This window comes from Hemicordylus capensis, chromosome 1, assembly GCF_027244095.1.
Source record: "Hemicordylus capensis ecotype Gifberg chromosome 1, rHemCap1.1.pri, whole genome shotgun sequence".
NCBI classification, from domain to species: Eukaryota; Metazoa; Chordata; class Lepidosauria; order Squamata; family Cordylidae; genus Hemicordylus; species Hemicordylus capensis.
Genome location: NC_069657.1, coordinates 80080036 through 80093664, shown reverse-complemented (window position 1 = coordinate 80093664; position 13629 = coordinate 80080036). Strand labels below are relative to the sequence as shown.

Below are 13629 nucleotides of genomic sequence, written 5' to 3'. Positions count from 1 at the left end.
AGCACAAGATGGCACAGTACAGGGTTTATTTTGGATCAAATCTGGGATGACCACATCACTCATGGGTTCTTTTGACATTTGTAAATAATGTAGTCAGTGAGAATGTCTGCCAGTACAAACATTCCGCTGTGCCACAATGTGGAACTTTATGCATGCACATGTACATTAATCTGAAATGTATTCTGTTGCCTGCATTCACATCATTTTTTGCTCTTTCTTCATGTTTCTGTTCCCATGAAGTCTGCTTTATGGTTTTGAATCTGAGATTGATATATAGTGGTGTTTGGAATCTGCTTCAAAGCTAAATCCACTGATCTTGTACCCATTAGACCAATTTTATTTGTGTACATTGTAATTATCCTTGTAATATAGGTACATATTACAAGGGCTCCCTTCTGTCACCAGTGCTTTTTAGCATCTACATGAAACCTCTGGGTGAGGTCATCAGGGGTTGGTGCTGGCTATTATCAATATGCTGATGGCATCCAAATCTATATCTCCTTGTCATCAATATCAGGAAATGGTGTTAGCCCCTTAAATGCCTGCCTACAGGCAGTAATGGGCTGGATGAGGGAGAAGAAACTGAACCTGAATCCAAGCAAGACAGAGATGGGATAGAACTTCCTGTTCTGGTTGAGCCCCCCCCCCCCCCCCAGAACAGGTTTGTAGCTTGGGAGTGCTCTTGGACTCGGGTCTCACCCTGGTGTCTCAGGTTGAGGCTGTGGCCAGGAGCACTATTTACCAGCTGCGATTGAGTTGATAACTCTGCCTGTTTCTTGAGGGGGATTACCTGAAAAGAGTGGTACACAAGCTGGTAACCTCCAGGTTAAACTACTGTGTGCTCTATGTAGGGCTGCCTTTATATGTAGTTCAGAAACTTCAGTTAGTTCAAAATGTATCAGCCAGTTTGGTCTCTGGGGTATCCCGGAGAGACCACATTATGCCTGTTCTTAAACAATTGCATTGGCTGCTGATATGTTTCTAGGCAAAGTATAAAGTGCTGGTTATTACCGTTAAAGCTTTGAATGGCTTAAGTCCAGGTTACCTGAGATAGCGCCTTACTCTACAAGATGCCCACTGTTCATTAAGATCATCAGAAGGGGTCCATCTTTGGGTGCCACCAGTTCATCTGGTGGCTACCTGAAATTGGGCCTTCTCAGTTGTTTCCCCTGGGTTGTGGAACATGCACCCCGGGAATATAAATGCATTATCTTCCTTAGAGGCCTTCAGGAGAGCCTTAGACCCATCTTTTTAGCCTGGCTTTGAATTATAACTAGTTTTAATTTTAATCTGATTTAAATGGTTTTTTAATTTTAATTGTTAGCCTACTTTCCAGTAGGCTTATGAGATCACCTGGGGGTGTGTGTGTGTGTGTGTGTGTGTGTGTGTGTGTGTGTGTGATGATGTCATCCACCCCGATCCAAGATGGCGGACTTGTAAACTTTTGAGATGCAAGTGGGCTAACTTGTGAACCGCCTAACCGATTTGGACCAAATTTGCTACAGGGACACATAAGGATGCCCAAATGGTGTGGTGTGTGATGTTGCAATCCACTCCAATTCAAGATGACGGTTGCACAAACATCTGAGGTGCAAGTGGACTAATTTGTGGGCTGTCTAACCAATTTAAACCAAATTTGGTACAGTTATAGTGAGTGACACACAGGGACACCTCAATGGTGTAGTTTGTAATGATGTCATCCACCCTGATCAAATATGGCGGATGCATGAACATTTGAGGTGCAAGAGAACTAATTTGTGGACCTCGATTTGAACCAAATATAGTCCACTTGTAGAGACAGTGAAAGAAAATTAGGCTGATCAGTTCTTACTAGAACAACTTGTTTTATTATGTGCTTTTAGCCTACTTTCCAGTAGGCTTACAAGATCACCCGTCCTTCCTTGTGTCCGTGTGTGTCCCCGCCACCTATCAACTTTACAACACCTGGACCAATATGAACCAAATCAGGTACAGTTGTAGGGACACACAGGGACATATCAACGGCGTAGTTTGTGATGATATCATCCACCCCTATTCAAAATTGTGGATGAATAAACATTTGAGGTGCAAGTAGGCTAACTTGTGAACTGCGCAACCAATTTGAACCAAATTTGCTGCAGCTGTAGGGACACATAGAGATGCCCCAATGATGTAGTTTGTGATGAGGTCATCTACCATTCCAAAATAGTGGATGTATGAATGTTTGAGGTGCAAATCGGCTAACTTGTGGACTTTCTAACCAATTTGAACCAAATTAGGTACAGTTGCAGTGAGTGACACACAGTGACACCTCAGTGGTGTAGTTTGTGATGACATCATCCACTCCAATTCAAGATGGTGGATGCTTAAACATTTGAGGCGCAAGTGGGCTAACATTTGAACCACCTAACCATTCTGAACCAAATTTGCTACAGCTGTAGGGGCACAAGGGAAACCTCAATTGCATAGTTTGTGATGATGTCATCTATCCCAATCCAAGATGGCAGATGCATGAACATTTGAGGAAGGGAGGCAGCTGGTCACATCCATGTCCTCCTGGACAACATTAGATTGGGAAGGAAAGGAGAGTAGGCAGGAAGAAGTATGTGGGCTGGGAATGGGCCAGTTTGACTCCCTCTCTCTGTCACAGCACAGCATCTAAGCCTGGAGGAGCTCAGAAACACATATAAAGCTGAAAAAAGATGGCAATTTACACATATTTTAAGTGCCATCTGTTGAGAATGTTAGCAGGCAGGTGGATATAAGTGATCCATTTGACCTTGGATTCGCAAAAGTCCTTTGACAAAGTCCCTCACCAAAGGCTCTTAAGGAAAGTTAGAAGTCATGGAATAAGAAAACCAGTCCTTTTGTGGGCTGTTGACTCATTAAAGAACAGAGAGTGTTGAGTAGGAATAAATGGATAATTTTCAGAATAGATGGTAGTAATAATTGGGTCCTCTAAGGATCTGTATTCTAACATTTTCATAAATGACCTGGAGTTAGGGGTAAGCAGCAAGATGGCCAGGTTTGTAGATGACACCATTCTATTCAGGATAAAAATCAAAACAGATTTTGCATCAAACTGGATGATGCAAAATGGCAAATAAGGTTTAATGTCAATAAAAGTAAAGAGATTAACACGGAGGCAAAACATCCCTACTTAGTATATCCACTGATGGCAACTCTATTTGACTCTCAGGAAGAGATGTTCCTGTACTGTTAGTGACTAACCAGGAAAGAGATCAATGGTGGAGAGATCAATGAAAAATCAACCCAATATGCAGCATCAATTTTTTTAAAGGCAAATTCTATGCACAGGATCATTAGGAAAAATATTAATAATAAAACTGCAAATATTATATTCTATTATACAAATCTATGGTGTTCCTCCTAGCAAAACCTGATCGGAATTTGAGACATCTGTGGCAGCTCTATTTGACTCTCAAGAAGAGAAAGAAGGTTTTCTGACAGAAAAGGAAGATGCAGAGAGTCATCTCTTGAGATCACTTTTTTGGGCTATGTTCAATATGATGTTGAGTAGGGAAGTTTTGATAAAATCAGGGCTTCTACATTCTGATTGATCTGCTGAGATTTCTGTCCTGTCTTTTTATAGATCATTCTGTGGGTATCTGATGATTAATGATAACTTGCATGCTCTAAAATCCCATTTAATTCAGGAACTGCACTACATGCAATTTCATAGTTGTCAATGCTTTATCAAAGGAACAATTTTGATTGGAGTAGCCCTGTTTTCCCTTATCGTAACTCAAATATGAAAATATTTGGTGAGGACAGTGGCAGTTATAAGGGGTGGTCCTAAGTTAGATCATAAGAACAGCCCTGCTGGATCAGGCCCAAGGCTTGTTTAAGTCTAGCATCCTGTTTCTCACAGTGGCCCACCAGATGCCTCTGGGAAGCCCACAAGCATGCCCTCTCTCCTGCTGTTGCACCCCTGCAACTGGTATTGAGAGGCATCCTGCTTCTGAGGCTAGTGGTGGCCTATAGCCACCAAACTAGTAGCCATTGATAGACCTGTCCTCCATGAATTTGTCTAAGCCCTTTCTAAAACCATCCAAGCTAGTGGCCAGCACCACATCCCATGGCAGAGAATCCCATAGATTAATTATGCATTATGTGAAAAAGTACTTTCTTTTGTTGGTCTTAAAACTCTCAATGTTCAGTTTCATAGGATTGCCCCTGGTTTTAGTGTTGTGAGAGAGGGAGAAAAAATGTTCTCTGTCTACTCTCTCTGCTCCATGCATAATTTCATACAGTATATTTCTATTATCTCTCCCCGTAGTCACATCTTTTTCATAGTAAAGAGCCCCAGATGCTGTATCCTAATCTCATAAGTATGGTGCTCCAGGCCCATGATAATCTCGGTTGCCCTCTTCTGCACCTTTTCAAGTTCTACAATATCCTTATTAAGATATGATGACCAGAACTGTACGTAATACTCCAGATGTGGTTGCACCATAGATTTGTATAAGGGCATTATAATACTAGCATTCTTATTTCCAATCTCTTTCATAGTGATCCCTAGCATGGAATTTGACTTACTCACCACTGCCACACACTGAGTCGAGATTTTCAACAACTGTCCACCATGACCCCAAGTCAGTCACCAACAGCTCAGATCCCATCAGCATATATGTGAAGTTGGGGTTTTTTGCCCCTCTATGCATCACTTTACACTTGCTTACATTGAACTGCATTTGGCATTTTGTTGCCCACACACCCAGTTTGGAGAGATGCTTTTGGAGATCCTCTCAATCTGTTTGTGGATTTTATTACCCTAAATAGTTTGGTGTCATCTGCAAATTTGGCCATTTCACTGCTTATCCCAACTTCTAGATCATTTATGAACAAATTAAAGAGCACTGATCCCAGTACAGATCCCTGGGGACCCCACCTCTTACTTCCCTCCATTTAGATAACTGTCCAATTATTCCTACCGTCTGTTTCCTGTCCTTCAACCAGTTACCAATCCACACAGGAACCTGGCCCCTTATTCCATGACTGCAAAGTTTACTCAAGAGCCTCTGGCGGGGAACTTTGTCAAAAGCTTTTTGGAAATCCAAGAATACTATGTCACCTTTATCCATATGTCTGTTGACGCTCTCAAAGAACTCCAAAGGTTAGTGAGGCAAGACTTGTCCAAGCCATGCTGGTTACAAGCCATGACCAAGGCATGCTGGTTCTCCTTCAAGACCAAGGAGACCAAGACCAAGCCATGCTGGTTCTCCTTCAGCAAGGCCGATTCGTCCATGTGTTTAACAATTTTGTCCTTAAGTAAGCTTTCCATCAATTTACCAAGCACAGAAGTTAAGTTAACTGGCCTGTAATTTCCCAGGAACCCCCCTGGATCCCTTTTTGAAAACTGGAGTTACATTAGTAGCTTTTCAGTCCTCTGGTACAGAGCCTGACTGTAGGGACGTTACATATTTTTGCTAGAAAACCAGCAATTTCACATTTGAGTTCCTTCAGAACTCTTTGGTGGATGCCATCTGGCCTTGAAGATTAATTTTTAGTTTTTCAAGACAATTTAGAATATCCTCTCTCTTCACCTCAAATTGACCCAGTTCTTCAGCCTTTAAGCCTAAGAAGCTCAGTTCTGTATATAGTCAGTATTCTCTACCATAAAGACATATGCAAAGAATTCATTCAGCTTCTTTGCAATCTCCTTATCCTCCTCAGTGATCCCTTTCATGCCCTCATCATCTGGTCTGACTGCCTCCCTGGCAGGTTTTCTGCTGCTGATATGTTTAAAGAAGTTTTTGTTATTCCCCTTGAGACTTCTAGCTATATGCTTCTCGAACTCTCCTTTTGAATCTCTTATTGTCTCTTTGCATTTCTTTTGCAAGAGTTTATGTTCTTTCCCGTTTTCTTCATTTGGGCAGGACTTCCACTTTCTGTATGAAGTCTTCTTCCCTTTTATAGCTTCTTGTTAGCCACTCTGGCGTCCTCCTGAACTGGGTTATACTTGTAAACATTTCAAAGGAACCTCTATTATTGTGATTTTAAATAAGTGCCATGCTGTCTGAAGTGATTTGACCCTCCCGACTTTCCCTTTCAGCTTCTTTTTTACCAGTCCCCTCATTTTTGAGAAGTTTCCTCGCATCAGTGTTGGACTTCCTTGGCAATGCTCTACTCGCATATAATCTGAATTGGATCACAATATGATCAGTGTTCCCCAGTGGTTCCACAACTCTGGCATCTTGCATCAGGTCCTGGGTGCCACTCAGAATTAAGTCCAGGTCCCCATCTCTCTGGTTGGTTCCATGACTGTTCTAAGGCACAGTCATTTAGCATGTCTAGAAATCTGGCCTCTTTTTCACTACCTGAATGTGAATTTACCCAGTCTATGTGTGGGTAATTGAAGTCACCCATTATTACCACTCTGTCTCTTTTTGATGCCTCTCTTATTTGCTTCTCCAACTCCAGGGCACTCTCAGTGTTTTGATCCAGAGGGCGATAGCATATCCCCAATAACACATTTCCTTTCAGTCCTTGGATTGTCACCCATAATGATTCTGTGGAGGGCTCTGGTGGTCCTAGGTTTTCTAGCTTGTTGGATTCTATCCTTCCTTCAATATACAGTGCTACTCCACCATCAATCCTCCCTCCCTGTCCCTTCTGTAGAGTTTATATCCAGGAAGAACTGTGTCCAACTGGTATTCACCGTTCCACCAGGTTTCTGTTATGCCCACTATATCTATGTTTTCATTAGTGACCAAGCACTCCAGCTCTCCCATCTTCACTTGGAGGCTTCTGGCATTGGTATATAGACACCTATATGCTGATTATCTTACCTGACATTGGCGTGTGCTATCTATCTCCCTTAACTTCATTTGACCTTTTTGACCAGCTGTTATATGTTTCCTTCTGATCTAATCCTGATTCCACTCTGTCCCCTTCTGGTTTATCCAAAATGTTTGCACCCTTGAGCCTTAGGCGATTTTGGATTTTGCTTGCCAAACCAGATACCACCCAGTTTTGTTGGCAATCCCCCAGGTGTCATTTTAAAAGCTGCTCTGCGACCTTTTTGTTTTTAAGCACCAGCTGTCTGGTTCCATCTTGGTTCAAGTGCAGTCCGTCCCTCTTGTTCAGGCTTCACTTGCCCCAAAATGTATCCAAGTGCCTAACAAATCTAAACCCCTCTTCCCAGCACCACCATCTCATCAACTCTGCCTGTCTCGCTTCCCTGCGTGTCAAACAGGTAGCTCTTAAGAGAATGCTACCCTGGAGGTCCTGGTTTTCAGTATGCTGCCTAGCAGCCCACTTTTAGCTCCCAGGACCTCCCGACTGCATTTCCCAACACCACTGGTGCTGACATGCACCACGAATGCCGACTCTTCCCCAGCACTGACTAACAGCCTATCAAGATGCTCCGTGGGGTCTGCAACCTTCGCACCAGTTAGGGAAGTCACTGTGCAGACTACACATGGGTCACAGACCCATCTCTCTGTGCCCCTAATGATCGAATCACCCACTACTAGGAAGCCCCCACCCCCTGGAGGAGTATCCTCGGTGCAAAAGGATATGGGTGCATCACCCAAGGAAGGGATCCCTGCTAAGAGGGTGTTTCCCTCTTCCTCAGACTGATGTTCTTCTTCTCTGAGTCCTTCATTCTCCATGTCAGCAGAGCAGATGTCAGCCTGGAAGTGTGATGCCTCTATCACATCTCTGAGGGTCTCATCCACACACACCTTTCTGCCTCCCTGAGCTTCTCCAGGTCAGCCACCTTGGCTTTGAGGGAATAAACTTGTTCTGATCTGTCACTAGGGAGCAAACATATATCTTGTATCAATGATTCAAAGGATGGATGAATGTCTGCATCTGTGATATGTTGGAGCATTAAAGCTGGCATGCAATCAAAACACTGATTTGAAATTGCTGAAGTTGAAACAAGATTATAAAGGTAGCTGTTCCCTTACAAAATGAAATGAAGGATAACTTTCCCTGTTTGGTCTTAAATGATGCCAGGCACTCTATATCTTCTGGGCAACCCAAAAACTTAGCTGGAAGCATATGCATGAAATGTTGAACTGTCCTCTCTTCCATCCCACCTCACCAAGTTTTGCAGAAGCCGGTCCTGATTCAAGGATGTAAGCAGGAGTCAGGTAAAATAGGAAAGTGTCACCAGAGGAGGGGAGCAGGCAAACAGGGACATATTGGAGATGCAAATGGGCTAGACAGGCAGAGATACTTCGTGTGCTGTTAAGAAGACATACAAGCACCAAAGTCATGACATTTGCCCAGGCCTCAGCATTTACTTACTTATTACATTTATAAACTGCCCCATCTGGGGCTCTGGGCGGTGTATAACTGGTTTTAAAAAAACATAAAAACAAACATCATTTAAAACACACTACTTAAAACAATATAAAAACAATTTCAACACAATTTAAAACCAATTAAAATACTTAAAACAATTTAAAAATCTTGGAAGGCCAGGCCAAACCAGTAAGTCTTTAGGATTCTCTTAAAGGCCAACATCGAGCCTAAACTGTGGATATCTGCCGGGATTCCATAGGACAGGAGCAGCTACAGAGAAGTTCCATTTCCGAGTCGCCACCAGATGTACTGATGGTAACCAATGGTCCTTCTAAGGCGTGTGCACGCTCACAAGTTTTTGGAAGTCCGCTCAGTTCATTTTAGATCCCGCTCAGGTTGAATCAGGAAGGCCCCATTCTGAATGCAGGTGCGCACACACTGCCTTCATATTGCCATCCAGAACAAAACTCATTCCACACAGAGATGGAAAAAAATTAGAGGGACCACTGGTGGTAACTGGAGATGGACCTCTCCAGATAACCGCAATGTGTGATTGTGATCATACAGAAGAAGGTGCTCTATAAGGTCGCCTGGAGTCAAGCCATTCAGGGCTTTAAAGGTAAATAACAGCACTTTGTATTTTGCCCGGAAACATATCAGTAGCCAGTGCAACCGATTTAAAACAGGCATAATATGGTCTCTCCAGGTTGCCCCAGAGACCAATCTGGCTGCTGCAATTTGAACTAACTGAAGTTTCTGAACTACGTACAAAGGTAGCCCTGCGTAGAGCACATTGCAGTAGTCAAGCCTGGAGGTTATCAGCTGATGCTCCACTGTTTTGAGATCATTCTCTTCAAGGAATGGACACAGCAGGCAAATTAGCGAGGCAGGGTAGGTAGGGTAAACTAGGAGGAACAATGTGAGTTGCCTAGGCTGGTGGCAGTGGAGTCATGCTGGAGTTTTGGAGATTATCTTTCTCCACTCTGCAGCTTTGTGGACTCGCCACAAGGGACGTTGGTGCATGGATTAGAAAGCTCCTGGTCTGAATCCTGATTGATCTTGATGGAATCAGTTTACGTTGAACAGACTATATGGATGAAAGATTGGGTGCTCCAAACTGCCTAGCCCAACTATAAACATTTGGGTGAAGATAGCTCTGGTCATATTTCATTGCCAGGATAGCCGTGACTGGGACAAGCAACATCATCTTATCTCATGGGCTCTACAGAGCATGAATTTGTATTGCTAAGATGGCCGATATAACTTCATCAAATTCACTCAGTCTATTTCAATATTTCTCACATTTTTAAAAAATTTCATATCACCCTATTATTCTACACCATGTCAGTCTGATAATCTCATATAGTATATCTATCTGGTTCTCCTTCCCTGCCCCCCACTGCCCTTTCAGCAGTCCTGGAGGGGTAGTATCCCACTGTTTGAGAAATACTGAACTTTCACTGTTATAGACCCCTTAACCATTAAAATATTGTAAGTTCTCCTCTAATCTAATTTTTCTTAGAAATGATGCATACTTTCAATATATGTTAATGTAAGCAAGATTAATTTTTCCTCTTGATACTACCGACAAAGACATCCCTTTCTTTATACCTGAGATGTAATGTGAAGCCCCAGTGTAATCTTGAAAGGCTTCTCTGTAGTATCCTATTAAGATGCTACTATAGTTGATCCAATTTTTCCAGGAAGGAGGTGAAATTGTTGAAAATAAGGATGAGTGGTGAGGGTTGCCTGTCTGTCTATACATTCCATTTATTCTCTGAGCTATTTCTGTGTCTGTGTTCTGGTAATTCTAATACCTTTTCCTTCTCCGTGTCTGTTTATAGGTTATCTTGACGAATCAGATTACCACGTGGTTGAGCGATGGCTTTGCTGTACAGGCAGACCCGCTGTCTCCAGCTGATGACTTGTTCCTGTCTGAAGGTAAGCAATCCTTTTTATTATAGTTGAAACTTGACTCTGACACAAATCTCTACTGCCACTCGCAGTTCTCTTCATATTTAAGGGGCAACATAGATGTGGTTGGTATAAAATGTAGCTAGAGTTCAAAGCCCTTTTGCGACTTTTCTCCCCTTCATTGTTTAAGAGTGGTATTAGATAAAAGGTCAAAGTCTATGTCCTGAGATCATGGAAGGAGTCTTCATCTATTTGTTTGTGTACATTTGTACAAATATTACCAAACACCTAATGACTTGGTGAATTACAGAGCTACCCCTCTTAGTTAGAGAGGCAAGATAATTAAGAGACTAGCTAGTTAGACCATTCCATTGATCTAATGTGCTATGACAAAACCAGGCATTCAAAAGAAAAAACAGCTTGGCTCTGTTGGAAAAAGAACAAATATTCACTTGTGCATCTTGAACCATCTGTTCTTCTGTTTTCAAATGTAGTGTAGCAAAGTGCAGATCTGAATACTACATTATGCTATTGAAACCTGTGTCTGATGTAACACAGCCTGATTTTGTTAAACCTGCATCTGATAAGGAAATGGAAATGATGCAACTGGGACAATATCATCTATCTAAGCATGTGCTCCTATCACTATAGTATCCAATTGCTTTACTATCTAAGTCCTTTACAGATTTTACCCTTACAATATGCCTTTTGTAAAACTGGTGCAAAGTGAAATGATGAGAGTCAAAGGTAGAATTAAAAGCAACTTTCAAGTTAATTACTTATGCAGTATGGATTCTGGCCTGGTTTGATGGCTGACACTTATTTGGTTGTCCTTGCGGATGACCTACACTGGGAGATGGATTGGGGTGTTTAACCTTGTTGATTCTTCTAAGACTTCTCAACAGCTTTCTATACCATTGTTCAATCCGTATCCTTCTGAGTTGTTTTGCCAGGATAGGACTGAGAGGCATCCTATTTCAATACAGTAGCAGCTGGGGAGTTCAGCGGCGGGGGGTCAGCGAGAGGCGCCTTTACAAATAAATCAGCAGATTCTTACGAGCATTAGGGCAGCACCTGCAAGCTGCCTCAAGCAGCATTGCTCCCCTGAGAATCCTGTGCAGGGTGGCAGCGTGGCCCTGGCCTCTACACATGCACAGAGGCTCCATGCATGTGCAGAGGCCAGGACCATGTCTCCAACCTGCATGGGATTTTGGGTGGAGTGCAGCTGCTTGCAGGTGATGCCCTAATGCTGATAAGCACCTGCTGGGTTTTTTTTAAAGGTGCCTCTTGCTACTCCCCCAGCGCTGCCCTAACTAGCTGCTACTGTTTCAGTGGCTTTGATCTTCCTGGAGGGCCATTCCCAGAAGATGGTTCTGGGAGAACCTCTGTTGCACTCCATGACCTTTGGCTTGCAGGGTTCCACAAGGATCCATCTTGTCCCCTGTGATTTTTATTACTTGTATTAACAACCGAGAGAGGATATCTGGAGATTGGGCTAAAATTTCATCATTGCATTGATCATACAGTTCTACTTCAGATATCTATCTTATGATCCTAGCAAGGTGATGGAAACCCTAAATCAGAGTCTGAGATCATTCTGAAGTAGAGGAAGGCAAACATGCAGAAACTTATTTCAGACAAGATGGATGTGTTGTTGGTTGGGGACTCTGTTTATGTGGGTCTACAACCTCTCCTAGATGTGGTTGCACTCTCTTTGAACAATCACATATGTAACTTACAGATGCTCCTGGAGCCAGTGTTGTCTTTGAAAAACCCACATGGTGTCTATAGCTAGGAGCACCTTTTGTCAGCTGCAGTCTTACCTTGAGAAAGCAGATCTGGCCTCAGTAACACTTGCCTAATTACTGAGCCCTAAGATTAGCTTTGGAGGCTTATCCTTCAGAAATTCAGTTAGCCAATACCAGGGAAAGGACCTTCTCAACACTGGTGCTACAGTTTCAGAATTTCCTCTCTGGAGACAGCCAATAATCTCCCTCTCTTCCCACATTTAGATGGCTGCTGAAAATCTTTTTATTTTGATAGACATTTATTTATCATTTTTCTTCTGTTTTAATTGTTTTATGATGTTTTTAATATTGCTGATTGTTGTGTTTTTGATTATTTTATAAAATATATTGTATTTTTTATTATAATAAACAAACAAATTTTGTTTGTTTTTACATTTATATCTTATATAGCTGCCGATATGTTTCCATGTGAAATGCTCGTTATTACCTATAAAGCACTTTAACGGCTTGGGTCTAGGGTATTTAAGAGAGTGCCTTCTTTGTCATGAACCCTATCACCTATTAAGATCATCTGGAGAGGTCAAGTTATGGTTGTTGCCAACTTGTTTGGTGGCAACTCGGGACCAGGCCTTCTCTGTGGCTGCCCCATGGCTTTGGAATATGCTCCTTGATGAGCATCCGCATCTCTGGAATATGCTCCTTGATGAGCATCCCCATCTCTGTTTGATTTCAGAAAGACCCTCAAGATGTACTTGTTTTCTCAGGCTTTTAAATGAAAAAATTTAAATCTAATGTGTTTTATTTGTGATCTTATTTTATTAGATTTGTGAATTTTAACTGTTTTATACTGTTTTAATATTTGATGTGTTTTTAATTTGTACACCAACTAGACATGTTTGCATCAGGCGGTATAGAAATATGATAAATAAATATCCTGCTCTTCCCCCAAGGAGCCAAGGCTGGTGTACATAGTAATGTTTATCCTCACAACAACTCTGTGAGGTAGGTTAGAGGTGTGCACAAAATGGATTTTGTGATTTGTTTCAAGCTCATAACAATTAGCAAAATCCTTGAAATGATTAATCAAAACAGTGGCTAAGCCGGCTGGTTCAATGAATCAACCGTGAATTGATTTGAGTGATTCAGCCATAGGGAACAATGGGGAACTCGAAACACTCAATTGTTTCCCATGGGTAGGTCATAGGAACACCAAAGTGAGTTGGGTGGTATGGCATGATGGGTGCTACCTACCACCCAACCCAGGGGCGTAGCAAGGTTGGAGTGGGCCCAGAGACAAGATTTTAAAATGGGGCCCCCCCACTCAAAGTCCAGGGCCTCCGCACACCCCAGGCCCCCAAGGATTTAAGTCTGATATTCCAAAATAAGTATGCTGCCTGGAAATACATTTCACTGAATACACACACGCACACGTCACAATATATAGTTATATACATTGAGTACTATACATTTGTTTTACTTTTAATGCCTAGAACACACTAGAAAGATGAATGATTAAAATGGGCCCCTCACTGCAGATTAGCCAAGGAGACTTTCAACCATGCAGGGTGAGCCTATGTTTGTTTTCTCAGAATTCTGAACAAATTCAGTCAAGTTTGATTCCAGGAGATTTTTCACAGGAGGCTTTTAAAGCCCTTTAACACACCTCTCCTCTGGAATAGAGGTGCTGCATTCACATGTTGGCCAGATTTAC

At 42.3% G+C, this 13629-nt stretch overlaps 1 protein-coding gene across 9 annotated transcripts in view; it reads left to right on the top strand.

Moving 5' to 3' along the window:
* Nucleotides 1–13629, top strand: part of RAD51B (RAD51 paralog B) — a 575469-nt gene that overhangs the window by 239228 nt on the left and 322612 nt on the right. For all 9 annotated transcript variants that reach the window (XM_053281883.1, XM_053281892.1, XM_053281844.1 and 6 more), the window contains exon 8: nt 10101–10197. In XM_053281883.1, the coding sequence (XP_053137858.1) occupies nt 10101–10197 (97 nt within the window). The remainder of the gene's footprint in view (nt 1–10100; nt 10198–13629) is intronic.